Source organism: Zootoca vivipara, chromosome 1, assembly GCF_965207765.1.
Source record: "Zootoca vivipara chromosome 1, rZooViv2.hap1.1, whole genome shotgun sequence".
In the NCBI taxonomy this organism is placed as follows: Eukaryota; Metazoa; Chordata; class Lepidosauria; order Squamata; family Lacertidae; genus Zootoca; species Zootoca vivipara.
In genome coordinates this window covers 21395684-21421961 of record NC_142582.1, presented here as the reverse complement: position 1 = coordinate 21421961, position 26278 = coordinate 21395684, and the positions used below count along the sequence as shown (strand labels likewise).

Sequence of the window (26278 nt, the reverse complement as noted above, 5' to 3'; positions counted from 1 at the left end):
GCATGACAAAGCCGCTTCTGGCAAACCAGAGCAGCACATGGAAACGCCGTTTACCTTCCGGCTGTAGCGGTTCCTATTTATCTACTTGCATTTTGACGTGCTTTCGAACTGCTAGGTTGGCAGGAGCTGGGACCAAGCAACAGGAGCTCACCCCGTCACAGGGATTTGAACCGCCGACCTTCTGATCAGCAAGCCCTAGGCTCAGTGGTTTAACCACAGCGCCACCTGGGTCCCTCAGGATCTGGGTAACAGGAAGCAAATGGGGTTTCCCCCCCCCCACGGACCGCCTGAGCTAGAACGCGTCCACTGTGACCACTGAAGCGCCATTTCCAGGCTTCCCTGGGGATCCCGTCCGCCCCCTCAGCGCCCCCCTTTCTCTCTCGCAGACCCACTGAGGCGAGCCGCTCTCTCGCCTCTGCTCCGCTTGCAGCCTCCCGGGCGGCTCCTCCCCTCAAACTGGCCCCCGGAACCACACGTGACACGCGAGAAGGGGCCGTGCTAAAGGGATGTTTCCCGGCCAGGAAGAGATGGAGGCGGCGGCGGCGGCGAGCAGCATGGCTCTGCCTCAGCCTGCCCCTTGCCCGGCTATCCTAAGCCAAGAAGGGGGGCTGCCGGGCACGGAGCAGCGGAACTCCCCGGTGTTGGTGGAGAAACTGAAAACCGTCAGGTGACGCGCGAGGGGTGGGGTGGGTAAGGGGCTTTCTATATAGCGGGGTGGGGCGGGCGCGGAGCATTCTGGGTCACCGCCACCCGCGCACACCACGGCGCTCGGTAAGGAGGCGCGCGGAAGCAACCGTCGCTGGCGGGAAGCGGCGCCCGCGTGCGCGTGGATTCGGGTTGGAAGATCGTGGGGGGAGGGGTCAGAAGCACCCGCGCGCGCACCGTAGCAGGCAGTGTGAATGGCGCGAGTGTGGTGAGGCTGCACCCAGTTACCTGGAAGCAAATCCGTGTTTGTGTGTGTGTGTGGTGTGTGTGTGTTTGTAAGAGAGAAGCAGATGCTACACTCGGTTACCTGGAAGTAAACCCGTGTGTGTGTGTGTGTGTGTGTGTGTGTGTGTGTGTGTGTGTGTGTGTGTACACTCCGTTACCTGGAAGGAAACCCTATGCGCAGTGACACTTAGGATGATTTAGCAGGTTAGAAAGAGGGAATGCATGTATATGTCTATTACATGTTGCGCTCTTTGAATGCTACTGGTTTTCTGACCCTGATTCCTTTCTCTTGTTTTTTCCTTGTTCTGTCCCAAATCAAATATTATCTTAAAAAAAACACAACACCCACTCCTCAATCCTAGAGCAGAATCTGCCAGTCATCTGTTGAATTTTTACACATTTTAAATTTGCTCTTGCATGTAGGTTACACAGCCCTGCAATATTTATAGGTGACACAGCACACAGTGGAGAGGGAAGGAGTAGCTCAGAACTGGAGTAGATAAGGCATTGCTGGTCTCCGATCAGATCTCCCATTTCTTTATTTTTATGTGGAAAGCTATCACAGGCGAGTGGGGGGGCAGCATTTAGAGGGGGTAATTTGCATTTTATACAAAATGATTGCATAGAGATGGGCGATCTTATCTCACAGATCTTCAACATTTCAGCGCACCAAATTTGAGAGTGAGGAAAATAAAAGTGCAAGTTTTATGTTTCTTTAGATCTGCTAAAGAAAAAAGAAACTGAAATTCTCCAAGGCATGTGGAGAGACCAATAATATAATCTGACAACTGGTTCTGTGCATAGCCTGTTTTGTGGACAAAAGCACCGTGGAAGAAGTGCTAGTCGCTCACGCTTCCTCTTCTTCCCACTCTAGTGCAATATCCAAAGAATGGAGTCTCACATGTCTGGTAACATTTCTTTATAACTGTCCACAGGTACTCATTATCAGAAGCATAGCTGCCAAGTTTTCCCTTTTCTCACGAGGAAGCCTATTCAGCATAAGGGAATTTCCCTTAAAAAAAAGGGATAACTTGGCAGCTATGATCAGAAGCAGGCTTCAATATCTCCAGATTGTACCTCTGAGTTTCATAAATGAATGATACAGCATATTTTTGAAAGCAATATTTTAACGCACTGCATGTGATTTCCTTCTTTCTCAAATATTCATAAATTTTTTATTCTACTTTGTAAACAGCTTGGAGGAAATCATTACATCCAAACCGGGGAAAACACCAATTCAGCTGTTACATGAATATGGCACAAAGGCTAATCTCAATCCTGTATATGACTTTGAAAAAGCTGAGGGGCAAGTGCATATGCCAGTCTTCACCTATAAAGTCACTATGGGTGACATAACTGCAACAGGTTTGTACATTTTGATAGGATTCATGCAGGGCCGAGCCATCCATGAGGCAAGGGGTGGCAGCTGCCTTGGGCAGAAGGAGCCACAGGGGCAGCAGATCCTGATGTAGATCTTTATTCCCCACTTTGTTCCTGATGTAGATCTTCACTCACCCCTTCCCTGGCAGGTGGTGGGGCGGGGTAGCCCAAAAGTCTTGGGCCAGCTCTGGATTCATGTCTGAGTTCTTAATTGCATGCAATGTGCATTTAATGTTTAAAATAAATGTTTCTTCTATTTAGTTTTATACTCCCTCTGTTTCTAAGCTAGTGTGTTGGGCACCAGTATGGTTAAAGGGAGAACCCAAATGTCTCTTCCTTCATCCTTTTGTTCTCCATCCTAGCCCTAGAACCCGTCTTTCCTACCTTCATCCTAATTCTGCTACCGACTCTTGTGTCTCCTCCTTAACCTTAGAAGCCCAAATAATTTCCCCCCATTTCTAACTCTAGAACTCACTCTTCCCTCTCCTGCATCTTCTAATTGCATAGTACGTTATCCCTTGATCGTATTCTTCAACTCCCATCATGTCCACCCAAACACACACCATACAGACAGTAACCATTTTGCGCACATCCAGTTACAGGGACAGGGTGGGCTTATGAAAGCTCTGCTGACGCACGTGGGGGCCAGGAATCGAACCCCTGAGCAAAACGGTTGCCACCTTTTTTTAATGTGATGTAATTTCTCTGATCTTTGGCACTGTTCCTAGCACTGAGGGTGTATGTGTGACATGCAAACTGATCTTGTGCCACACAAGGAAGTTTGCATTTATCGTGGCCAGTAGAATGACGATAGTGTTTGGATTAGGCCCCACAAGCTCACTTAATGAGTGTCCCACCTCACTTTAGCAAGCATGTTTGGGAAGCACTGGTCTAAATACATTTTCTAGCCATTTGAATGCAATAATTGAGATCCTAGCCACTGGAGCATCAGAAAATAAATTTGGCCCATCATTTGTGTGACAGCCCTTTAGGATATTTGAATATAGCTATTGTATCACCTCTTAATCATCTTTTCTCCGAGCCAAACATACCATATTTTCTCTGCCTCTGTGCAGCTTCCATAGTTAGTACAGCAGTTTTGAGGGCAGCAATACTAAGTCTCTGCTGCTGGGAGGAAACTGCCTGCTGCAGGCCCCTCTGCCTTCTTAAAACTCTGCATCTCCCCTTCAGGTGTGTTTTATATATACCCTCACATTTTGAGAACTTAACAGCATAAACAGATGAATAGGAATCAGCTGCCCAACCACTATCTTAAAGATGCAATTTTTCAAAAAATATTCAGAGCTACTTCTGATGTTAGTGATGTCTTTAGAATGGGAGTGGCAAAATGTTATACAGTGGATCCTCTACTTACGAATTTAATCCGTTCCGAATGCACATTCGTAATTAGTAACATTCGTAAGTCGACACGATGGTTTCCCATAGGAATGCATTGGGAATGGATTAATTCGTTCTGGGGCCTAAAAAGCACTATAAAGGCCGGCAGGAAGCCGCCAGCAGCTGGGGGGGGGGCGGTGGGAGGCCGCCGGCAGCGGGGAGGGCCCAATTCGGCCTTCGGATGTCGAGAAATTTTCCCCACTCCTAAGGCAAAAAATTCGGTTGTCAAGTTGTTCGTAAGTCAAGGTACCACTGTATAGCGCATTCTCAGTAGTGGCGTCCGCCCTGTGGAACGCCCTCCCATCAGATGTCAAGGAAATAAACAACTATCTGACTTTTAGAAGACTATCTGAAAGCAGCTCTGTTTAGGGATGTTTTTAATGTTTGATCTTTTATCGTGTTTTTAATACTCTTTCGGGAGCCGTCCAAAGTGACTGGGGAAACCCAACCACATGGGCGGGGTATAAATAATAAAATTATTATTGTTATTATTATTTAGACACACACCACATTCCCCCCCCCCAATTGTGTTTGCTTACACCGGCAAGATAATCTTGTCTTTGTGGGAAAAGTATCCAAACAGGTCTGTACACTCTTCATGTTATCAAGAAACAGAAAATGGATATTTCAGAACGAAACATTCAGACTGCTGGATTTTCATACAGTAGCTTACTCTTCAGAACACTCACATATTTTTTTGTTCTTATTAATTCAGGAGAGGGTCCGAGCAAGAAAATTGCAAAACACAAAGCTGCAGAAGCCGCCCTGAACATTTTAAAGGGCAATTCAAATATTTGGTGAGTTGATTTTGATCATTGTGAAACAGTGTTATTGCCAAATGGGACCTGCTGGAAAATTTTGGACGAGAGCTTTACAAATATTTTTAAAATGAAGGCTGTGATCCTTAACGTACTTGATTTGGAGATAGGTTTATAAAAAGCAGTGGGAAATGGGGCCAAATTAGGTGACCGCATCTAAGATGGATGGTTACTTCACTGCTTAATATCCAAGTGGTAAAGTAGTATTTTAACAATTGCTGTTACATTGTTATTCATTTCCTGAAAACCTTTTCTTGTATTTTTGTGGAAGTGATAAAATAGCAGTTTTTACCATATCATGTCACAATTTCTGTCACCTTTCATGTAACTGTAAGATAGTTATGACACTGTAAGAGTATGAAAGGTTTCTCTGTTTCTTTTTTTAACAAACTGTGGTTTCATAACTCAGACCTGTTTTCAATCTTTGTTAGTCTCATGTGTACAAACTTGTAAATGTTATCAGTACAAAAAGATAGTCAATTGTTGTCCTGAGCTCCTTTGAGAAGAAAGGTGGGAGAAAAAGTTAATAAATAAATAGAATAAAATATTTGCTACTTTTTCATTTGACCATTCAAACTTACTTTTTCATTTCCATTTAATTTATAGCATGTATCATGCTTTTCCTTCCCAAGGGAAGTACCAAGCTGCTAACAGCCAAAGGGAAAAAATCAGTTAACATACAGTAAGCTATGGGAAAATAAAACAAAACGTAGAACAGCCTTATCACCAAAAGACAATCTATGAATATTTTAATAAAACAGATCAGTACAGTGGCCCCTCTGGATACGAATTAAATTTGTTCTGGGGGTCTGCCCACAACCTAAAAAGTCCATAGGCAGAGGCGTCGCTTCTGCGCACATGCGTGGCGAGATTGAGCATTTTTGCCCATGTGTGCTGAGCGCTTTTGTGCATGCTTGTGCGGCGGAACCCAGAAGTATACCCTTCCGGGTTTGCCGCATTCGTATCCAGAGCGGTACGTAACTAGAGGGGCCACTGTAATTATTAATATGAAGATAAGTCAAAGCCTGGCGTGCTCTGGTCCATGGGGTCACGAAGAGTCGGACATGACTAAATAACTCAACAACAACAAAGTTAAAGCCACAGTCAGGTTGGAGCAGTATCAACAATACTGTTAAATCTTTAACAAAGGTCTTCATAGATCATAGAATCATTGAGTTGGAAGGGATCACGATCATCTAGCCCAACCCTCTACAATTCAGGAATCTTTTGTGCGATGTGGGGCTCAAACCCACGGCCCTGAGATTTAAGAGTCTCATGCTCTACCAACTGAGCTATCCCTTCCTTCTGGCCTTATTTATAGAATCATAGTGTTTTCTTGAAGCTGATCGGTTTTGTAGTTTCCTGCCTTATTCCATGACAAATTTTGGCAAGATGACATCTTCAGATAACTGTGGTTACAGGAGATGTCAACTCCTTCCATGCTGCTTTTGAAACTCCTTGGCTTGGCTTCAAAGTGCCTTGTGTGTGTAGAAAGGCACTTCTGATTGCACGAGGCATCCCTGGCAAATTCTTCTGATTTCCCCACCCCACAGCAGGGCCCCTCCATGCCCTGTCCCATGCTGTTCTGGAGGGTCCCTCATCCCTCAAGGGGAATTTTTGAGAGTACTGTGGTACCTCTGGTTAAGAACTTAATTCGTTCTGGAGGTCCGTTCTTAACCTGAAACTGGTCTTAACCTGAGGTACCACTTTAGCTAATGGGGCCTCCTGCCGCGCCGCCAGAGCACGAGTTCTGTTCTCATCCTGAAGCAAAATTCTTAACCCGAGGTACTATATCTGGGTTAGTGGAGTCTGTAACCTGAAGTGTTTGGAACCTGAGGTACCACTGTACATGAGACTTATGTCTGGGAAGGAGCCATGAGAAGCTCCTTCTTGCCAGTGAATATTCTGCCTGTTTTTTTCCTGGATCAAGGCCCTTGAACTTAAAAAGCAGCCTGGGCAGGAAGCACAGGAAACTGCCTGTGGGGAACAAAACCCTCCACATGTGCAAACGTAGACACAACTCAGACATAGAAAAGCACGTCAGCTTTCTTTACTTTAAACATCTTTTAGAGGTAGTTTTAGTGGGGCAGTCTCATATTAAAATGTAGAATGTGCTTGGGACTGAATCCTGATTTGTTAGCGAAATGATGCCTGAAACTGCCAGTTTTCAAGTTAACTATGTTCCTTTTAGCATTTCTTTGCCAGACCACTTAACCCCCGAACGTCTCGATCAAGCACCAAATCAGTCCAATCCTATTGGATCATTGCAGGTAAGTTGCAACGACATTTAAAATGTACCATATTCAGAAGTTCTGTGTCTTTTTAAAATTTAAATTATTATTATATTATTATTATTTATTCAACTTATACACCACTCTATACCCAGAGGTCTCAGGGCAGTTCACAAGAAGACCACAACATATAAAATCAAACCAAAAGGAGTAACCCAATAACGCTCCCCCCAAATAGAATTCTAAAATGGTGTTGGGTATAAGTAAGATCAACCAAAGGCCTGGTTAAAAAGAAACATTTTTGCCTGGCGCATAAAGGTGTATAATGAAGGCGCCAGGCGAACTTCCCTGGGGAGAGCACTCCATAGACGGGGAGCCACTGCAGAGAAGGCCCCGTTCTCATGTTGCCATGCTCCACACCTCATGGAGGAGGCACAAGAAGAAGGGCCTCAGAAGATGATCTCGGGGTCCGGGTAGGTTCATATGGAGAGAGGCGGTCCTTTATATACCTTTTGGTTTTTTAGAGGTCAAAGTCGTTCTACACTTAAGTTACAAATTATCTTTAGATCCTTATGCATGTAACATCATCTTTGTTTCCTTCTTATTTTCTGATGACAGAAAGCAACACAAGCAGTCAGTAGCAGGTAGCTCAACCGAGGAAGGAGAAGACAGTTCCTATACCCTCAGGAAAGAATGTAGAGTAAGCAACAAAAAGCAAAGCATAGTGATTACAGAATGGGTGGTGAGGAGAAAAGAAAGGATTGGTTGGTTTGTCAGGTTTTCTCATGCACACTGTATGCAAAGCTCACAGCTCATCACTGTGATGATATATATAAGATGGAAAGCTTTTATTTGGGCAGAGTAGTGACCAATGAAAGCAAGACTTACTCTTCACATCAGTGAAATAGAATGCTTTCATTGGACTGCTGCTCTGGCACAATGAAACACGCTGATCTTGGGAGTCCCCTCAGCTCTGTCCTAGATTGAGATGTAGGAGGATATACTGTATGCAGTATAAAGCAAAATACATCAGAATTTTGCTTTCCAAGTTACCACTGAAGTAATCACAATAAATAAACCTGTTCTGAATAGACACGTGGCTGTGGTTTTGAGGCTAGATCAGAAAATTGTCCTGTTACCTTCTTACCTAGGAGCTAGCTATTCAGAGGGGTTGGAGACTTCCTGAGTACTCACTGGCACAGGAGACAGGGCCGCTCCATAAGAGAGAGTTTACAATGACTTGCAGAATAGAGACATTTGTAGAAACAGGTACGTGCTTTTTTTTTTCCTCCTCAGCACAAAATGTAGCAAAACCTGAATTTAACCACAGAATTAATTATCCGAAGAAATCCCACTAATGTTCTATTTTTGATCATTTTAAAAAATTGTATCTTATATAACTCTCTTGCAAGCTGCCTTGAGGACTTTATAACTTGAAAGTCGGGATAAGTGCCTTGGCAGAGCATTCCTACTTGTGAAGGTGTCTTAAGGTGGAGGGGCCACCTAATCCTGGCAGGGTGGATGGAGGGGGTGCTTTTTTCCCCTGCCACTCTGGTTCCCCCCCCAAAAAAAAATCAGTACACCATCTCCCAATGTGCCCTGTTTTTTTATTTCTATTGGAGCACCAACAGCCTAATGATAGAAATCTACATAGGGCTAAACAAGTTATTGTTTCTCACCTATCCTGATACATGTACCTGTAAGAGCACAGGTGGCAGAAGACTCTGCATGCCTTCTGTGTCTCCATTCTGCCCTCTGTTGCTGCTTAGTCAGGCTAAACAAGGTCTGGAAGGGGGAAGGAACTGCCTGTGGACACCTGTATACAGGTAGGCACTGCACCCATTTGGGGAAGATTTTTAATTAATAGGAGCTGCTTGGGACAAAAAAAATTCCTCAAATTTGGCCCTGTAGTCAGGTCCACTTTCAATATCTCCTTTTTTCTACCCTCTCAGCTTTCTTCTATTGTGATGCAGAAACTCACACCTGGCAATGGCTAGAGAGGATCTCCCAAGTTAATAATTAACATATGTAAACTTAACAGGTGGAACTATCAGAACAAGACATACAGGGGAGTTTCAAAAGGATGGCTGAGTTGATGGATATGTAGTCTCTGACTTGCAGGCTGTTGGTCTAGTTTCGGTTTTCTGGCATGCATGTATCTTAATCTGGGTTTCTCTGCTTATTTTAATCCTTCTTGCTTTTGTTTTCTTACAAAGGGATTGGGACTTCTAAAAAATTAGCAAAGAGAAACGCCGCCGAGAAACTACTTGATAAATTCCATAATTTTTCTGGAGACAATATCACAATTTCTTTAGTAAGTATTTCATCTACATTTATAGCAACTGGTTAGCTATTCAAACCTAACAATGCAATCATTCATTTTCATTAATTGTCCAGCTCATACTAAGGCCCTATAGTTAAATATACACAGGCAAGCTAGACTCCCCCACCCCTGCCCTGTTATCCTCCACATTCTTCATCTTCTAGGCTACAACTTCTCTGTCTTCTCTCCCACTCTTTCTTTCTTTCTTTCTTTCTTTCTTTCTTTCTTTCTTTCTTTCTTTCTTTCTTTCTTTCTTTCTTTCTGATTGACGCTTACAGTTCAGAGTTGTAGTTAAAAAGAAGAATGTTTATGGAAAACATAGGCCCCTGTAGTACAGACCAAGAGAATCTTGGAGAAGCCATATTAAAAGCAAGCTTTTAACAAGTGTGGAAATACTTGGGTAGAACATAATGTGATAGGAGAGCTTGGTATTTGTTTAATACATATACAAGGGGAGTGGAATGACCGCATTTGAAGATGTTGGATGATGGTTTTAAAACACAGCAAAGTCTAAATGCCCTTCATTTGTTCCAGGGAAAAGAACAGAGTGTTAATTTGGGGTGTACATGGAGCACCTTAAGGAACTCTTCTGGAGAAAAAATTACTTTGCTGAAAATAAGTCCACTCAGTATTCCTAATACAGATTATGTTCATCTTCTTGGAGAACTTGCAGAAGAGCAAGGTTTTAATACAAAATACTTGAATATAGGTAAGAACCATGTGGGTGTCCATGGGCGAGATGCATCTTCTTTTCTTAGTATCTTTTTTCCCAACACAGGCCAGGCAGAACCAAGTTTCCAGTGAAGTGTGTACCAAAAAGGGGCGGGATTATGAAATGTCCATTTTCTTCCAGCATTAACATGAACTGTATAACTTTAGTACTAACAGTAGCCAGAGAACACACTTTCACCACATTTTGTCTAATACCGGTAATTAAAAGATGCACACAGTCTTAGCACTAACATTTGGAACATTGAATTTGCTAAAAGGGTGCAGTATGTAAATGGTGGTGCTGTTTTCAGGGATATGTGTGCTAAACTTGCTGTTTATTGTTAGTGCTTTGACAAAATAATTCACATAGGTCACAAACAAAGAACCTGGACAAGAATTTAGGGCTGTCAAGTGATGGAACTGTATCCGGAAATAATTACTGCATCGAAGTGTAGTTCATAAATCCAGTTATATACAGAATTATGAAATCTAGACAAATGTATTGGATCCAGACTTTGTCCTGCCAAAATGAAAAATTAATCATGGTTTAGTCGCATTGATTTCTGTGGGAAACTAAATTAATTTAGATCCAGCCCTCTGTGTCTGTGCAGGTGGCAAGGCTACCCAAGTGCTACCATGTGACATATGCCATGTTCAGCAAGTGTAAATTGTGCAGCTACACACACAGTTATTCACATGTTAAGTTCAGTGACTGTAGAATGCCTACACAGTAGCTGAGCTGCACAAATAAGTGTACACTCTTTACCACAAATACTTATACATGTGCTGTGACAGATTGTGTCTGTGCCCAATGTAATGTGAACAAACCTATAGAGTTGTACCTTGAATTTCAAATGCCTTGGCTCCCAAACAAATTGGCTCTTGAACAATCGAACCCCTGCAGTGAGTGTTTTGGTTTTCAAACGTTCTTTTGGAAGCCAAACGTTCGATGGGGCTTCCACGGCTTCCGATTGGCTGCAGAAGTTTCCTGCAGCCAATCAGAAGCCACACTTTGGTTTCTGAACGTTTTGGAAGTCGAATGGACTTCCGGAACGAATTCCGTTTGATTTCCAAGGTACGACTGTATAGGTAATAGAATCTTTGTGTTGTTCCAGAGCAGGTTGGGAGAGATGGTTTCCTACATATTACAGTCATATATCCTTTTATGTGACAGACACCATCCTGATTACTGTACTTTTCTGTGTATAAGACTGGGTTTGTTTACTCAAAAATAAGGTTTAAAAAGTGGGGGCATCTTCTACACGGGTAGTGGGTGTGTGACGGATGATTGGTTGCAGCCGTGAGCTGCAGATTGTCATTGGCGATTTGTAGTGTGATTGGTGGCTGTGGCAAGGGTTTTTTGTATTAGCTATTGGAAATGGGTGTTTGATTGGTTGCTGTGTCAAGGGCTGCGGAGGATTGGCTGCCGCTGTGGCAATTGTTATTGCTATTTACTTTTGCTGTTGGTATCTGTCAGAGGCTTGTAGCAGATGCGAGCGATCGTTAGCGAGTGGTGTGAGCAATTGCAACCGCTGGGTTAGTGATTTACTGCATTCCCCCTCAAAAAAGCTCAACAACTCTGGGCAACTGTCCCCCAAAAAAGCTCAACAACTTTGGGCCATTTACTGAAATTGGAGTCCCCCAAAATAGGGGCCATCTTATACAAGGGGGCATGTTATACACGGAAAAGTATGGTACTTTCATTCACAATGTCGGGGAAGGAGAATGAGTGTAGTTGGTATTTTCTAAAATTAGTGGCCTCATATTCCACTAATCAGCACCTGTGTTTGTCCTTTCAGAGGAGCTGAGTGTGAATGGACAATACCAGTGTCTTGCAGAACTTTCAACTCATCCAATCACAGTTTGTCACGGGACTGGAATCTCCTGGGGCAACGCCCACAATGATGCCGCTCACAATGCACTACAATATTTAAAGATCATGGCTGCACAGAAATAAGATTCAAGCAAAAGGGAAATATTTAAGGACGTATCCATCCAAGCTGAATGGTTTCCAGATCATTGGAGCTGTGTTTTTAAAAAATTCACATCACAGAACCCACACACGTGTATACAATTACGCATTACAACGAAACAAATCAGTCACCGCAAGTATGTTATTTATCTGGAAGTCCAGATACCACCACAGCCGCAGGCGTGGAATGAGATACAGAATTCACCTTCCCAGAATCTGATGAATGAGAATCCTTGGAGCCAAAGCCCAAAACAAGCTTTGCTCTAAATGAGCAGCTGCCCCTCAAACTTCAACCACACGTCCAATTCCTCCCATTCGCTCCATATTCTAGTTCAGAAAAACTTATGACATGACATTGCAGTGAGAAAAGAGGAACCTATGATGTCATGACATGAGGTAAGTTCTAGTGGGTGTAACGGGGGAGGAACTAGAGGTGTGGCTACCAATCACATGTTTAGAATGAGGTCTACCTTGATCCTTGGAGAATGGCTTCCTGTGGTCAGGAACAGGGCTTGCAGTCTCAACAGGCTTTCCCCTCCAAACCACCCCTATACAGTGGTACCTCTAGTTATGAACTTAATTCGTTCCGGAGGTCCGTTCTTAACCTGAAACTGTTCTTAACCAGAGGCGTGCTTTCGCTAATGGGGCCTCTTGCTGCCACTGCGTCGCCGGCAAACGATTTCCGTTCTCATCCTGGGAAAAAGTTCTCAACTAGAGGTAACTCTTCCAGGTTAGCGGAGTTTGTAACCTGAGGTGTTTGTAACTCGAAGTACCACTGTATGTTGATTTCTGTTTAACACTGCATGACTCATTTATACTTCGTTTCATGATAAAATATCAAACCGGGGGGGGGGGGGAGAAAGTTTTAGAATCAGATATGAAGTATGTGTGACAGAAACGGTTCGTCTTCATTTGTTCTGAATACAGTAACTTCCTTTTTTTTCTGGTTGTGGAATTAGGGGTGGAGTTTGGCACAGAATTGTAGAACTCTTGTCTTTATTGTACCAAGTTTTTGTATCACAAAGTAGCTTTGAGCCTGCACTACGTATATACTGAAGCTTACAGGCTCCTTTGTGAATACCTGTGTATATGGGATCTTAAAAACCAAAGTGGTATCTGAAATGCTCCAGTGCTTTGAAAAGCTTTATGTTATGGCCATAGGATATTATTCATTTTCCTGTGTGTGGATTTTTCTCTCATTGTGTGAACTGTGGCCTTTTTAAACCTATGGTTTGAAGATTGAATTTTTACAGAAATAATGACTATTAACATCACTGCCCTTTTTCATAAGGTAACTATTAAGAATCAGTCATTCTTTAATCAATTCTTTTAAAGAATAATTCAAGTAATAAGTTTTTATGTTAATCTTAAAGCATGTATTCTGTATATTTAGAGGAGAGGGAGAGGCTCGCTATGTAAATTGGTCATAGCAAATTAAGATGGTCATAGCAAATTAAGACAGAGCATCTTTTCTAGAGGTGATCACAATGGCCTGCTAGCAGTTAATACACGTTTTGCACATAAAGGTAACCATGCACTAGTGGATTTGAATGCAAAAGCCTATATGCAGATTGTTCTCGTGAGATAGTGTAATTGTGATGGTGATGTTCAGCCTGCTCTGCTAGACAGTTTGCGTCCCACTGAGCTGAAGCTGCTATAGAATTCAAGGTGACCTGCTTGATTCAAGTGGAACAGTTCCTTCCCTCTGCAGGCTGATTGCGCCTCCCAAGAGGCCTTCAGACCTCATTGAAACAACTGAAGAAAAGGAGGCCCTGGGTGTTTTATAGCAGGGATGTCCAACAGGTCGATCACAATCTACTGGTAGATCCCTGCTAGTTTTTGGTTGATCTCTGGCTCCCTTTCCTTAGCGTCGCTAAAACTGAATCCTGCCCCACCCCCTCGCCCCACCCTCCATTGTTGTTTTATCTCTGGAAGGGAAGACAGAGCTTTCTCTGTGCTGCTGTTTTCATCCATAGCGTTATTTTCGTGAGTGACTTTACCCCTTTGTCCCTTGCCTTTAAACCCCCCCCAAAAAATGTAACCCCTAAAAAGGGGTTTTTTCCCCTACCCAAGAAAGCTCTAAAACTTTGAGCTGAACTCCTAAAAAACAGGGCTTTTCTCCCTAAAAAAGCTCTAAAACTTTGAGCTGAACCCCTTAAAAATGGGGGTTTTCTCCCTTACAAAAGCTCAACAACTTTGAGCTGAACCCCCCAAAAATGAGGGTAGATCACTGCCAGTTTTAAATTCTGAAAATAGATCGCAGTCTCTTGAAAGTTGGCCACCCCTGTTTTATAGGGACTGTAACAGCTGTGGAGTCTCTGAATAGTCCCCATGGTGATACGAAACCCCAAATGCATGTGCAGGAACACCCAAGGCCTCTAAGGCTGGAGAGGTCCAGCACTTGAGATCTTTGCTCTCAACAGGAAGAGCTGGTAAAGCTGTTGCCCAAGACATGGCAATTGAAAGATTGCATTGACTATTTTCATAAACAGAAAATGAGTTCTACTCGTGCAAGCAGTCACTATTGTCATTCAAGAGTTCCTGTGTCCCACATTACACTGGCTATTCATGTTGATCATTGTGGATGCAGTTACGTGTCGATAATGCTAGCTGCCACATGCCTGCACCAGCTCTTTTTGAGAGGGAAGAACTGCATTATTGGATATTAGCATAGAGTGCCCGGCTCTCACGTGGCAAATGGGTAAAATGTCCAGAGGAGGTCAAAAGCTTAGATTTTGGGGGGATATGTTCCCCAAAAAGCTCAATAACTTCAAGAGAGAAAAACCTCTGTCCGGATTTTCACTTTCGGGAATATGGCAACCCTGTCAGTTATCTATGTGAGCCAGTGTTCATTCAATATGCAATAAAAGGTGCTGTGGGATTAAAGTAGCCCTGGTTTGAAAAAGGCTAGACTTTTGATAAATTTCCTATACTTGCAGAATTACTTCTTTGTAAGGAATAGCACACATATCTTTCTGACAGACAACATAATCTTATTTGAAGATTTCATTTTTGGCTATTTCTGCTCAAATATTGCAGCAAAGTATTAAGTGCATAATAGTTCACTTTCATGCTCCTGGGGACTTTTCCTGGCATCATTTAGCTGGTGGAAATCAACAAGATAAAACTTGACTTTCAGTCACATATATGCATTTTAATATTTACCCATACACGTATACTGGTAAATTGAATATTTGGCCTTGTTTGAGACAAGAAACACTCGTTCAAAGTTTCTTGTCATTCTTCAGTCTTGCATTGACAACTAAGATAATGCCTATAAAATAATAAATTTTCACCTCTAGGTAGTGAGGCCTAGGGGTGAAAGAGGGATTACGGATCACAGATCATCAGGGGGGGGGAGGTGTTTCCATGAGAGAAAATGCCATCACAATTTTGCCAAGATTACTTGGTTCTGAAAACATTTCCCCCCTCAAATTAAAAAAAACCACAAGTCAGATATATCTAAATATCACATCCCAAAGAAATCCTATTCGTTTCATAAACTGCAGTGCAAAAGCTTTGTTGAGTTGCAAACAGCTAATTTCTGCCAAGAGTTTAGGTACCTGCTGTATAAACAGTAAACAAAAATGTGCTGAAAGTTACAAAACCATACTCATTTAAATATTAAGAACAACCCTATGTATGTGCAAATCGGACACAAGTCTCAACAGCTTTGAATGGGCCTTGCAGGCGAAGAGTGTATAGAACTGCAATTTAAATTGTCCTATCAAAAGTTGTGAAACAAATTGAAGCGTATCATGTGATCCTGCTATTCAGTTTGGAAAGTTGTTTCCTATGTACCTCTTACGAGTGTAACCAAATTTTGCACGATGGTTCCTGAGATCAAGGAGCAGGTTTTCATCTCTTGATACGACTGGATGCCATTTTGAATCAAGATTACGTACAGAACTTTTGAAAACCGTGGATTTTAACCATTGGGGTTTTTTTGTTTTCCTTCTTGGAAATCCTGAGCAATACTGGATACAAAGCGGCTAATTATACTCTAATGCTTATTATATATGATGACTGTAGCAACATTAAATATGCAGGCAGTTCTCTTCACATCCAAGGATCTGACAACCACTTTTACCTCATGTTTTTAATGTATTGGTATCAAAAATTGTCACATACACAGCATATACATGTGTTTTTCCACTGCTTGTATGTAACACGGGCAAATGTACCAGGGAAGTATGACCTGCCGTGCTCCCTGCTGTTTGTACATACAACGGTGAGTGTGAATAAAAATGTGTGATTTAACTTAAGCTTTTCAGTATTCGTAGCCCAGTTATTAAGCAACCACATTTTACCATTTTGTAGTGAAATTGAGCTTTCTGTAGAAAAACCAAAAGCAAAATTAGGTGTGTGTCCCTCCCCACGCACATCAAAAGCCCAGCTCTAGTGAGTGGCACACAAAATTTCCCGCTTTTAAGTGGTAGTTACTAAGCCATACCGTTACATTATTTGCAGTGTGTTGATCATCTCATAAATGCAATACAGTGGTCCCTCGACTTACGAATTACTCAACATCCATAGGTTTCGACTTACGAACGGGACAAATGGCCACACGCTTAAGAATTTTTCTACATCCGAACGGAAACCGTTGGTGGCTTTAAATGCGGTTTCCTCGACTTACGAATTTTTACATGCGGTTTTTTCAACTTACAAATTTTTTCGAATATTTTTTTCCTATGGGAAACCGCGTTTCGACTTCCGAACTTTTCCACCTACGAATGTGCATTTGGAACGGATTAAGTTCGTAAGTTGAGGGACCACTGTACTCCAAATCATGGCCAGCTAGCAATCTTCTCCCACACTACAGTGGTACCTCGGTTTATGAACACAATTGGTTCCGGAAGTCTGTTCATAAACTGAAGCGTTCATAAACTGAAGCGAACTTTCCCATTGAAAGTAATGGAAAGTGAATTAATCCGTTCCAGACGGTCCGCGGAGTAAGCGTTCATAAACTGAAGCAAACTTTCCCATTGAAAGTAATAGAAAGTGGATTAATCCGTTCCAGACGGGTCCGCGGAGTACTTAAACTGAAGCGTTCATAAACTGAAGCATGGGTGTAATTGGTTCCGGAAGTCTGTTCATAAACTGAAGTGTTCATAAACTGAAGCAAACTTTCTCATTGAAAGTAATGGAAAATGAATTAATCCGTTCCAGATGGGTCCACAGCGTTCATAAACTGAAAATTCATAAACCGAGGTGTTCATAAACCGAGGTTCCACTGTATTCAATATGTGCACCACTTGAGGCAGTTGTAGTTTTTTTCTTTCTTTTTTCACATAAGAACCAAGGGATTGTTAATTCCTCCAACCGTGACAGAGGACATCACAACTGGGATTTCTACATAGCTAAAGCTGTGAGAACTAGACACCCCTGCGAAGCCAACCCTGAAGTCATGTCATGTTGCCCACTGTGGTGTGTTTGAAAGGTCTGGCTTGTTTCTGGATATAGGTTGGCTATACCAGATGCAGCAAGCACAGCAGCAGTGTGTGTGTGTTGGTAACTATCTATCTATCTATCTTTCTATCTATAAATATATGCATCAATACTAAGCTACTTGGCACCAGATGCAGGACCACTGCATCTCCATTTGAAAACTTTCCCCCAACTTCCAAGGCATTGACTTTTTGTTGACACAAGCACAATCACCTTGCATATCGGTTGTACCCATCATTTTCTGTACTGGAGTATAATGCTGACTGCTGGCCACAGCAGAAAGAACTAAGACAGCAGCTTTTCACGTTTGCTATCTGCGATGTTTGAGTAACGACAAATCACAAAATGCTCTTCTCTTGACTTCCACTCCACTTCCATACACCTTTTAATTTGGTTCCAAGAAAGCACAATTCTTCACTAGTGTACGAGGCTGTAGAAAATGTTCTTTACCTGTCATGTATAGTTACATCCATAGGCCAATGAAGAAGCAATGGTATCTCCTTTGGTTCAAAATTAATTTGATGGCACTATGAGACTAAGTTTGATATTACAAAATGGCGTAAGCTTTCATTGGAGACAGCCTACTTGAAATGCTCAGTTGGATCTTGGGGGAAGTCAGTTAAAAGCTGATAAAGAGGTACCATTCTCAGGTTCTTAAAGAGATGGCAGACATAAAATATACAGAATACAATCGGCAAATAAACCATTATCTCTGTTGAAACCCACATTAATAGTCGGATTTCTGTATGAACCTCTGTTCAAATATTCCATATGCCTACACAATTTGGCTTTCCCAAGAACCGTAACTCTTTAATTCTGCATTGATTTTCATAAGACAAAATATGAGGACCATACAGACTTTTGCAGGGCAATCCTACAGTTGTTTATGCATAAATGCAGCTGTGTTCAATGGGGCTTACTTCCTTTTGAATAAGCTCAGTACTGTATTGCAGTGCAATTATTCTTACTGGTGTATTCAGTACCTCACCAATAGTGATACCATCTGCATTCAGACCATAAGGTTCTCAGGTCTAATTCCATCTGATCCTGTAGAGAGCTTGGGTGGTAACACTGGGCTCTGACTGGGAAGACCAGCGTTCAAATCCACATTCAGCCACGATGCTCATAAGGACACAAGGGTGTACTGGATAAGCCAGCATCCTGTTCTCACAACGGCCAACCAGACATCTATGGAAAGTTCACTGGCTCACTCTGCTAATCACTGGCTCGCTTCCTAACCTACAGGGTGGGTGGTTGTGAGGAGAAAATGGAGGTGGTGGCAAAACTACCTAGGTGACCCCAAGCACCTTGGAGAAAGGCTGGGAGAGAAATGTAATAAAACTGTAATAAAGTGAATCAGAAAACGTAAAAAGAAAGAAGTGACTTTAAAAGGTAATTGCTGTGAATTTATTGAGGCCTGTTTTCTTACAAATGGAACATTCCTCTGTACAACATTCATTTGAAGAGGCACAGTTCTCGTGCTTTTTTGGTAGCACAACATACACATGATCTTAAATAGGTGATAAGACAGGTAGGAAAGAACGATGTGTAGCTGGAGCAGCACATTTGGTTTGCTGCCACGACAGTTCCCACTGGCAAAGAGGGACGGAGAGAGAGAGAAGAGGACATCTTTAGAAATGGAACAGTGGCTTGTTTCTTGGATAGTGGAAACAAAGCAGAAGTAAGTGACGTTTCAGGTTCACATGCATTCTCTCCTACCAAGAATACCACTCCTTTCCATTACACCCACAGAACACAATCTAGTAAATCATAACAACTTTGTGGAGCTTAACACTTCCTAGTGTTTTTTTTTTTGGGGGGGGGAACCATAGCTCAACACCACAGCACCTTAACTGCATGCAGAAGATGCTAAGGGTTAACCCCCATCATCTCCAGGTTAAGGCTGGAAAGAACCCTTCTCTTGAGCCACGGAGAGCTTCTTGGAGGTATATCGGGGAGTGCAACCGATTTGGTCACAATGCAGAACCTCAGGGGTGCCACAACTATTATTTAGAATGGAGTGCAAGAGGTGGGGCTGGCGCCAAATTTTGGTGTCACACAGGGTGCTGAAATTTGAGACCCCAAGGTCTGCTACTGAACTTCTGCCAGTCAGAGTAGATAGTAAGTCAGATGGACCAATGGTCTGACTCCTTACAAGTCAGCTGCCTATATTATTCCCTGTTGACTTCATCTAGGCATGACTCTTGTCTTATATCACAGCTTTCAATAGCCGGGACCACAGTTTCAAATAAGGATGGTTTAAAATGAGTGTGTGCTTAGTTCTTTCTGTGGACAGGAAACAAGTAGGCACCAGCTCTTGTGGCTTCATTCCCCCAATCAGCGAGTCATACGCCAAAGTTTGCTCCTTAAACCAGGCATCCCCAAACTGCAGCCCTCCAGATGTTTTGGCCTACAACTCCCATGATCCCCTTTAACAGGACCAGTGGTCGGGGAAGATGGGAATTGTAGTCCAAAACATCTGGAGGGCCGAAGTTTGGGGGGTGCCTGCCTTAAACCATAGCTTATTTAAAACTATGGTTTTAAGTGATGTGCAAATCAGGCCACTGTTAGTCAAACTTTCAAATGAATATTTACTGGATTGTGCTCATGTTTTTTTTTAAAGACAATTCAACTTTCATTATGGTTCTTTTGCTACACATTTTTTGTTAGAATTAAAATAAAACACTGCACAAAATGCAGCACATAGTTTGGTAACATTGATTTTCTCCCCTCTTGGAATAAGCATAAATTCAAAACGAAACCCAACTCAACTATTGTCCTTAAGACATGTTACTTACACCTTTCCGCACAATCATTTCCTGGTGGGTAGGCTAAGCGAAATGAAAAAACTTGACAACAAAAGTTATTTTACAGGGAAGTAATTCAGTGGCAAGTTAGCTGGAGAACAAGATTTGCTGATTAGCATTACAATTCTGCATCCACCAAAGTAAATGAGGAAATACCTGTTTTAATAGTTATTGATTGCACTCAAATTCTCAAAAACCACAGAGGTAAATGAATTTTCCCAGTCTCAGATTTGGCACCATTTCCCTAACCACAATGATGGCTGAGAGAAAATCTATCAAATCACAAAAGTATGGATTAGTACTCTTAAGTGTGGTCTTTGTTCATTTACCTATGCAGCACGGAACATAATCCAAAGGTACCTTCCCATGTCCACAACCATTATTTCTGAGCCCTGGACTTGGGGAAAACCCACCAAATGTTTATTTACTACCAATATTTTTTATCACTTTTGCTCTGGTTACAAATTGCTTCACGGCAGAGGCATAGCTAGGAGGGAAGGGGGGCAGGGGGCACTGGACGCCACACCCGGAGGGTGGCTCTTAGCACGGGGCCTGGCCTGCAGCATGCCCAAACCATGCATCTCTCCTGGGAGTGACACGGTGGCTCGGACTGCTGCAGGCTCCGTGCTGCCCAAAACGGCAGCGTGGGGCTGACATTCACCTGCCCCCTCCGTCTCAGCTGTAGGGCTTCGCCGCTGCTTCAAGGCTTTGTAGTGGGAAGCAATATATAAATTTAACAACCCTAAATCTAAAAGCTCCTTCATCTTGAGGTGTTGGGTTTTTTTCCCCCTAGCGAAGAACACTTACAGATAACTACTACAGGAGTAGCTTTTGCCTTGATGTGCATCAGTGCTCCAGGGCTTCGTCTAGCAATGGTAGTGATGGCATGCCAAGCATTTGGGGTGGGGGTGGGGGGCGATTTCTGAACTCTTGCATAGTGCAAGGCCTGGGTTTAGCAAGTCCCCTTGGGAGGCATCCTAGACCTTTTCAAGAATCTAGAAAGCCACTACTTTCTCCAAATTTGCAGGTGTGCTGAAAACCTCTACTACTGAAATGTGATTATATCCATCACTAATAGAAGAGAGGAAGGGGAGGGCTACTTGAAAACAAGAGCATATACAGAGCTCAGGCAGGGAACATGACTGTGGTAGTTTGGTGCAGCGCCTTCCAGTTTAACAAGGAAGCAAATCATACAATGTCTTCTTGAGATTTTCCTGAAGCTTGCAGGAGTGGGAAGAGGCTCAGAGTACAGAAGACCTCAATTTTCAAATCTGGAAAATTTAATAAAGAAAAGTCTACATCATATGAGTTCTGTCACTTGCAGAAATACACGATAATTTGCATTTCTGCCGGATAGGGTGAATATCCCTTCTTAAGTGAGTTCCATGATTGTGTTATAATTTGTTTGTTTTGCATATTTGCTACTAATGTATATATTCTGCTTCTATATATATATATATGTTTTAAAAAATGTTCTTGTATAGTATTTTTGAAAAAGCAACTCACTGTAAAATTCATGTTTCGAAAAAGAAAAGAAATGCGTGATATTCATGACTCTGAGGCTGAATCTGCATGTTATCTCTGCAGTATGGATGCTACAGAACCAGTGTTCCACAAGTGCCTACCATGTTGTCATGGTAATATATAAAAGCACACAATTCCATATATTGCCTAGATCACATGGGCATTTCCATACCAGCACCTGTCTGTCCACCACGGACAGGCCACTGCTGCAAGCATTACCCAAATGTTCTGGGCAAACGATATGACAAAACTCTTCAGTACATAACTAATGTAATGTAGAAGGAGAAAGCCTTTTTTTTCTTTTTTGCTGCAGCAGCCACACCACAGAGACTCTGTGTAAAATGATTCACATAAATTCTGCAGCAAGTGATGTGTGACTGCTTTGCACGATTGGAATCCATGAATTTCTAGTAGGGCTAACCTTGCATAAATATTACACACTTTGTTTAGACTTAGTTTATTGCATAAAAAAGCAAGAAGCTCAAGGCGAGTGATGCACTGAATGGTTTTGAAAAGATCCCATGCTACAAAGAAACTAACTCGGGGAACCCAAGGTAGTTAGATTTAGGTTGTTTGCAGGTTTTGGAAGAACAGCTTCTTTGTTCCACATAACAAACATACCTTTAAAACCTAGGGGAAATTGTAGAAGCAACCTGTGACATGGCATTGGGGAAGTGTAGCGGGGCAGGGGCGGTTTCTAAAAGCGTTTACTGGGCCAGCTCAAGCCTGTTGCATCAGCCCATGCTAGTGTGCAACCACACATAGGGAAATGGCCTTTGTATGCATTCCTATTTTAAAAATTCAAGCTGTTTTGACCACTTCAGAGATCAGCCCCTAGAAATTAAAGGTACATTTGGACAAAACGACCGCGCTACTCTAAAAATGTTACATCTGTCTCTTCCCCCTTGCTTTAGTTAACTTTCATATGGGTAATAAATTAGCTGTTTTGTTTAAAGTGTTTGATTAGATTTGAATGACAGAAGGGAAGAAATGAGCTCAGCAAATATTCTCAGTAAGGAAGACTTCAACTGGGAGCTATGATTAGTAGTTCCAAGGGTCCCACGCTGCACCCCTGAAATATTTTACCAACACTTTTTCCAGTCTTCATATGATAACCCCAAAAACCAGAAGCTGCAGACTACAAAACTTGATCTGCTTAGAAAATGAAAACTGATATTTTGAAATGTCAAACAGTACTTTTGCAAGAACAGACTTAAAAGGTCATGATGTGATCATTGCCATAGAATCGTCTGGAATTTATTCTAAGCCTCAGTCAAACGAAAGAGACCCCAAGCTACAAGTGCAGCTCAGAAAGAAGTTGTGGTCAAATATTTAAATATTCATCTATATTGTGTATCCCAAGAGGAAGTAACACTGTGGGGAGAAATCATATTTATAACTCTTTGTTTCTTTGGCAGATGTGCTTGTAAAGAAGGAATTGTGGGCTTTGGAAATCTAGATATATATACTGTATAAGTAATTTGTAGCACAGTTAAATGAACAGCCAATTTGCTTTTGGGAAATAATGGTAAGAGACACCTCTGTATCTCTATGGAACCCCACCAAGAAGTCGTTCTTAAGAAGCACCATGCAAAGGGAAATTAAGCATATTTAGAATTATGTGCTATGTACTGTATATATATAGAAATATTTTTTGAAATCTAATACAAGGAGATCTTTTCTGTCATTGATGCCTATGAGATGCAAGTAGAGAGTCTGTTAGCAAACTGGGCATGAATGAAAGACAAGATGACATTAAAAAAATATTATTATTATTATTATTTATTTATACCTCACCCATCTGGCTGGGTTTCCCCCGCCACTCTGGGCGGCTTCCAACAAATACCAAAATACATTAAAATATCACAGATTAAAAACTTCCCTAAACAGGGCTGCCTTTAGGTGTTTTCTAAATGTCAGGTAGTTGTTTATCTCCTTGACCTCCAATGGGAGGGCGTTCCACAGGGCGGGCGCCACTATCGAGAAGGCCCTCGCCGCTGGATCTCAGTGTCCGGGCTGAACAATGGGGGTGGAGACGCTACTTCAGGTATATAGGACAGAGGCGGTTTAGGGCTTTAAAGGTCAGGACCAACACTTTGAATTGTGCTCGGAAACGTACTGGGAGCCAATGTAGATCTCTTAGGACCGGTGTTATGTGGTCTCGGCGGACGCTCCCAGTCACCAGTCTAGCTGCTGCATTCTGGATTCATTGCAGTTTCCGGGTCACCTTCAAAGGTAGCCCCACGTAGAGCGCATTGCAGTAGTCCAAGCGGGATTTTTATCTAATAATACTGACTGCAGCAAAGCATGCCAACTTCACTTTACTTTGAGACAGAAGTCATGCAGGCTCCTTCCATATACATCATTGAAATGTGCTGCACAGCAACCATTTAAGGTCTTGCTTCTTCATCGAAAAATATAATTGCCTTTTTGTAAAATGGTAAAATATAATTATGCACAAAAGCCGTATTAGCAGTAGCAAAATGCTACCGAGAGCTTAGTTGCAGATGCTACGTTGCTTTCCCCATTAAAACAGATGTGCAACAAAAGCACCTTGTGTACAAAAGAGAACATGACCATATATGTTACCAGGATAATCCACCCCTGGGAAAGGAGACAAGACACTTGTCATTTTTTGTGCTTAACACTCATGCAAAGCTTCAGGGAATTCCAATTGCATAAAGCCTTATGAGGAAATGAGACAAAAGTGTGAAGCCATGGGAAGAGATGGTATATTTATCACAGCATTAGGCATTGAGAATACGACCTCGGCTTCATTTGCCAAGGTTGTTACAAAACCAGCCAGTCTCCTTTCAACTTGACCATACAATAGTCCCCACCCCACCCCCCAAAGTTAAAACATGTACTAGTTGATCGTTTTCCTTTACAATCCATTTAGGGTTTCTCTCTTTTCTCTTAAATAATAATAATAATACACTTTCTTCGTTATTTATAATATAAACAAAATCCTAGCGCTTTAAAAATCTGCCCCTGACAAACGTCTAAGAATACATATTTTAAAATGACTTAAATGTACAACTTCACATTGGGTGTTTTTTTAAGGCATGAACAATGGTGTATGGATGAGAAGAGCTTCCAGAAAAGCATTATGCCTTTTTCGATGTGGCCAGTCTAAGCACATCACACATCAAGAAACTAACCCGAAGCTAGAAATGAACAAGTATTGTGACTCAAGGTTTAATAATAGCATGGGTGGACATTCTAGACATGTTCCATTAAAACAAATCTTGTTTCGTTTTTGTATCTTTTCTGTTGTCTATTTTAAGCACCAGATACTCTTCGAAAGCATCTTTGGCTAACTCAGTGCATGCTTCTCTTCCGCTGCATTTCCCGTATCTCAATATTTAAAGGGTGTGTTGGTTCCCCCTCCCTTTAATTTAATGCCAGCTTCAGAAATGTCCGGGGTCTGGGCTAATGCACTTTTGGAAGTCCATTTATAAAGATGAATATAAAAGCAAATGAAAGGTTTCTTGCAGGCCCACAAACCAACCTCAGCTATAAGAAACATGTTGTGCATAGTTTTTTTAAGGTTTTTTTTTTTAAGGAGTGATATGTTACTAGATCTACATTCTCAGTTTACCAGAGTTTGAGGGTTTCTACTTTACTAAAGCCAGGATCCTTTCGGAGTTCCCAATACGTGTCGTTAGAAACCCAAGCTTCTCTTTGATTGGCATCGATAACTTTTCTGCAAAATCAAAAGAAAAATACACACCTGTTAGAATTATACTCCTTTCCGACACAGCACCTGCAGAGTCCTTTATAAGAAGCAAAAATCCCATCCACCAGTTGTTTGGAAAGAAAGAGGGAGCAGAGGGGTTGAATTCAACCCACAAAATGACAAACAGGCAGTATTTCGGCTGTTTAAAAAGTTCCTATAGGACATCAGGTGTGGGGCAGGTATAGCTAGAGCCACAAATGAACAAGTGGAACCTTAACACAAGCTCCCAATTGTACCTTTATAAGTGGCACTCTCTATGAGTGCTAATCAGGTGATGTCAACCTGAACAGTACCTCACACCAGAAGTCCCGGCCAAACAGGGTTTTTGTTTCTTGTTTTATTTTTTCCTCAGCCTGCGCAATGAGAAGAAACAGACATTTTCCACAAAAATGCATTTTCCCAATGCTGAAAATGAAACTGTCTCAGCAACCCATGGAAATACTTCTGCAAAAAGTTACCGTATTTTTCACTCCATAAGACACACTTTTTCCTCCTAAAAAGTAAGAGGAAATGTCTGTGCGTCTTATGGAGCGAATGCGTGGTCCCTGGAGCCGGATTGCCCAGGGGCAAAAAGCAGGTCGTGCTTTTTTTTTTAAAAGGAAGAGCTAAAGGCTAACAAGAGGGGAAGAGGGAGTTGAAAGGAACCCGCTCAGCAGCTGATTGCAAGATATCAGGGAGGGAGATAAGGGACACTAGCTCCTTTCCAGGCCCCGCCCCCTTGCCCAGGCCTCCATTGTTGAATGTTCGGCAGACAGCGGCTGCAGCATGTGACTGGCTGATTAGATTATCTGTCTGGAAACTGTAGAAATGGCTCCCTTTCCTTTCCTAAAGAAAATGCAGAACTGTGAGTTGAACCCCATAAAAACAGGATTTTCCCCTTTGCAAGGCAAGTTCAGCAACTTTGAGCTGATCCTCAAAAATGGAGCTTTCCCCTTTTGCAAAAAAGCTGCAGAACTGTGAGCTGATCCCCCCCAAAAACGGGGCTTTTCCCATTTGC

General features: G+C 42.2%; 2 protein-coding genes across 14 annotated transcripts in view; one reads left to right on the top strand and one right to left on the bottom strand.

Annotated features, from left to right (window-relative positions):
* The first annotated feature begins 484 nt into the window (after positions 1 to 484).
* Positions 485 to 16028, top strand: PRKRA (protein activator of interferon induced protein kinase EIF2AK2). The gene is made up of 8 exons (XM_035134493.3): positions 485 to 667; positions 2126 to 2295; positions 4424 to 4505; positions 6718 to 6796; positions 7909 to 8026; positions 8974 to 9071; positions 9615 to 9789; positions 11591 to 16028. The coding sequence occupies exons 1-8, from the start codon at positions 507 to 509 to the stop codon at positions 11746 to 11748; spliced, it is 1041 nt and encodes a 346-aa protein (XP_034990384.1). The 5' UTR covers positions 485 to 506; the 3' UTR covers positions 11749 to 16028.
* A 2567-nt stretch (positions 16029 to 18595) lies between these two features.
* The window catches only part of OSBPL6 (oxysterol binding protein like 6), a 96525-nt gene continuing 88842 nt past the window's right edge, over positions 18596 to 26278 (bottom strand). For 11 of the 13 annotated variants that reach the window (XM_035134552.3, XM_088676645.1, XM_088676661.1 and 8 more), the window contains one exon: positions 24253 to 25248. In XM_035134552.3, coding sequence (XP_034990443.1) covers positions 25140 to 25248 — 109 coding nt within the window. In that variant the 3' untranslated portion in view covers positions 24253 to 25139. Of the gene's footprint in view, positions 21290 to 24252; positions 25249 to 26278 lie in introns of those variants that run through there. The other 2 variants (XM_060280773.2, XM_088676651.1) reach the window with 1 other exon arrangement.